The 2,265-nt window shown below is 45.3% G+C and overlaps 1 protein-coding gene across 1 annotated transcript; it reads left to right on the forward strand.

Moving 5' to 3' along the window:
- The first annotated feature begins 759 nt into the window (after nt 1–759).
- LOC138888470 (uncharacterized) lies at nt 760–1,650 on the forward strand. The gene has a single exon (XM_070170337.1). It carries the CDS (start codon nt 760–762, stop codon nt 1,648–1,650), a length of 891 nt encoding a protein of 296 aa, XP_070026438.1.
- The last annotated feature ends 615 nt before the right edge of the window (nt 1,651–2,265 follow it).

A 2,265-nucleotide genomic window follows, 5' to 3' on the forward strand; every position in this document is an offset into this window, starting at 1 on the left:
AGGTTCTCCTCCCATGATTTGCGATCAGTTTACACATCTTCTATTGGACAAGTATATTCCACCCTCTTAGAGGGAAGAGTTACGGTGTCAATTTGAGCAGCTCGAGCAGGGTCAGATGTCTGTGACCGACTATGAGGCGAGATTCTCTGAGTTGTCTCGCCATATACTCATGATACTTCCTACGGACACAAAGAGAGTGCAGAGATTTGTTGCGGGGTTACACCCCGGTATTTGATCTAGTATGGGCCGAAAGGTTGAGATGTAGACTAAGTATCATCTAGTGGTGGAGATTGCCTGGAGGATTGAGGGTTACCGGCAGAGGGGTAGAGAGTAGTTGCAGCAGGATAAGAGGACCCGATTCTCTGGAGAGTTTAGAGGTACCCCAGCTAGGGGTAGAGGTCACTTTGGGAGGGGTCAACCCAGCAGGCCCCCATATTCGGCACCACCACTACCTCCTCGAGGTGCTCCAGTGAGGCCTTATTTCAGTGCGATGCCGGAGAGTTCTTACCGCCCGCCAGCTATTCGGGGTTCCTCCGGAAAGTATTCTGGTCAGTAAGTTTCTTTCAGTGCCATGCCAAAGAGTTCATACCGCCCACCAGCCATTCAGGGTTCTTATAGTGGGTATTCAGGCCAGCAAGGTCAGGCTTCAGGACATCAGTCTATGGAACCGCGGGGTTGTTATAAGTGTGGGAATTCGGGTCACAAGAAGAGATTTTCCCTAGACTTCAGGTCAAGGTAGTACAGCAGGATCATCAGCCGATGATTACAACACCAGTCGTCTGGCCACCTAGAGGTGGAGGACAGGTTGACAGGGGCCGTCCTAGAGGTGGAGGCCAAACAAGGGGAGGTCAGTCACCCATTGCTCAGCCAGGAGGAGGCCAGCCAGCCGGCGCTCTTGTCAGATTCTATGCTTTTCTAGCCAGACCAGATGTAGTGGCCTCAGATGCTGTGATCGCATGTACTAATTCTGTCTGCGGTAAGGATGCTTCGGTATTGTTTGATCCAGGGTCTACATATTTATATATGTCATCTCTGTTTGCTCATTTCCTGGATATTCCTCGTGAGTCTTTAGGTACTTTTGTCTATGTGTCCACTCCTGTGGATGATTCTCTAGTTGTGGATCAGATCTACCGGTCCTATGTGGTTACCTTCTATGGTTACGAGACTAGAGCGGACCTTCTGTTACTTGACATAATCGACTTTGAGGTCATCTTGGGCATGGATTGGCTATCTCCATATCACACCATTCTTGATTGTCATGCTAATACTGTTACTTTAGCGGTGCCAGAGTTGCCGATATTGGAGTGGAAGTGTTCCTCCTTTAGTTCATCTAGTCGGGTTATCTCTTTTATGAAGGCTCGACATCTAGTCGATGAGGGTTGTTTGGTGTATATAGCATATGTTCGGGACACCACCGTAGAGTCTCCGATGATTGATTCAGTGCCAGTAGTTCGGGAGTTTGCCGATGTGTTTCCTTCTAACCTTCCAGGCACGCCACCAGATCGCAACATTGATTTCTGTATTGATTTGGCTCCAAGTACCCAGCCTATATCTATTCCACCGTACCGTATGGCTCCGAAAGAGCTGAAGGAGTTGAAGGAGAAGCTTGAGGAGTTGTTAGCGAAGGGGTTTGTGAGACCTAGTGTATGACCTTAGGGTGCACCAGTGTTATTCACTACTAGAAAAACATTAATTTGCGATAAAATTTTCTGACTAATATTGAAGTAGTCGCTAGTGTGACTACTTTTGCAACCTCAGTAGTGGGAAAAAGATTGCATTTTTATTACTTTTATAAAAAGAAGAAATTTAACAAGTATTCTGACAAAAATAGTGGACAAATAGCGCGCCAAATCTCCCGCCTTCACTTTTGCGACCAAGTCGGTCGGAAGATAAAATGTCAATAATAATAGTTGACCAACTAAGCGACTATTCCAGTCACAAAATAAAAATTAAAATGGTCAAAGAATATTTTATTTGTTTTGTGACCGCGGTAGTCACAAAGATAAATATAATATTTAGTGGGTTTGTGACCAGGGTAGTCACAAAGTTAAATATAATATTTCAGCAAACCCTATTTCCCCAATTTCGGCCATATTTTTCCAATTTTCTCTATCTCTATCTCTCTATCGATATCTCCCCAATCTTCAACGATTTCTGCGATTTCTCTTCCATTCCGCCATTATTCTTCGATTTCTCTTCAACTCCGCCTGTGGTTGACGGCTGCAAACGGCGGAATGTCAATTTTCAGCTAACGATAGAAATTTC

This window comes from Nicotiana sylvestris, chromosome 3 (assembly GCF_000393655.2).
Source record: "Nicotiana sylvestris chromosome 3, ASM39365v2, whole genome shotgun sequence".
Lineage (NCBI taxonomy): Eukaryota > Viridiplantae > Streptophyta > Magnoliopsida > Solanales > Solanaceae > Nicotiana > Nicotiana sylvestris.

Bases quoted from the DNA above. Each gene is read 5' to 3' on its own strand.
- LOC138888470 (XM_070170337.1), top strand. From the start codon at position 760: ATGATTACAACACCAGTCGTCTGGCCACCTAGAGGTGGAGGACAGGTT.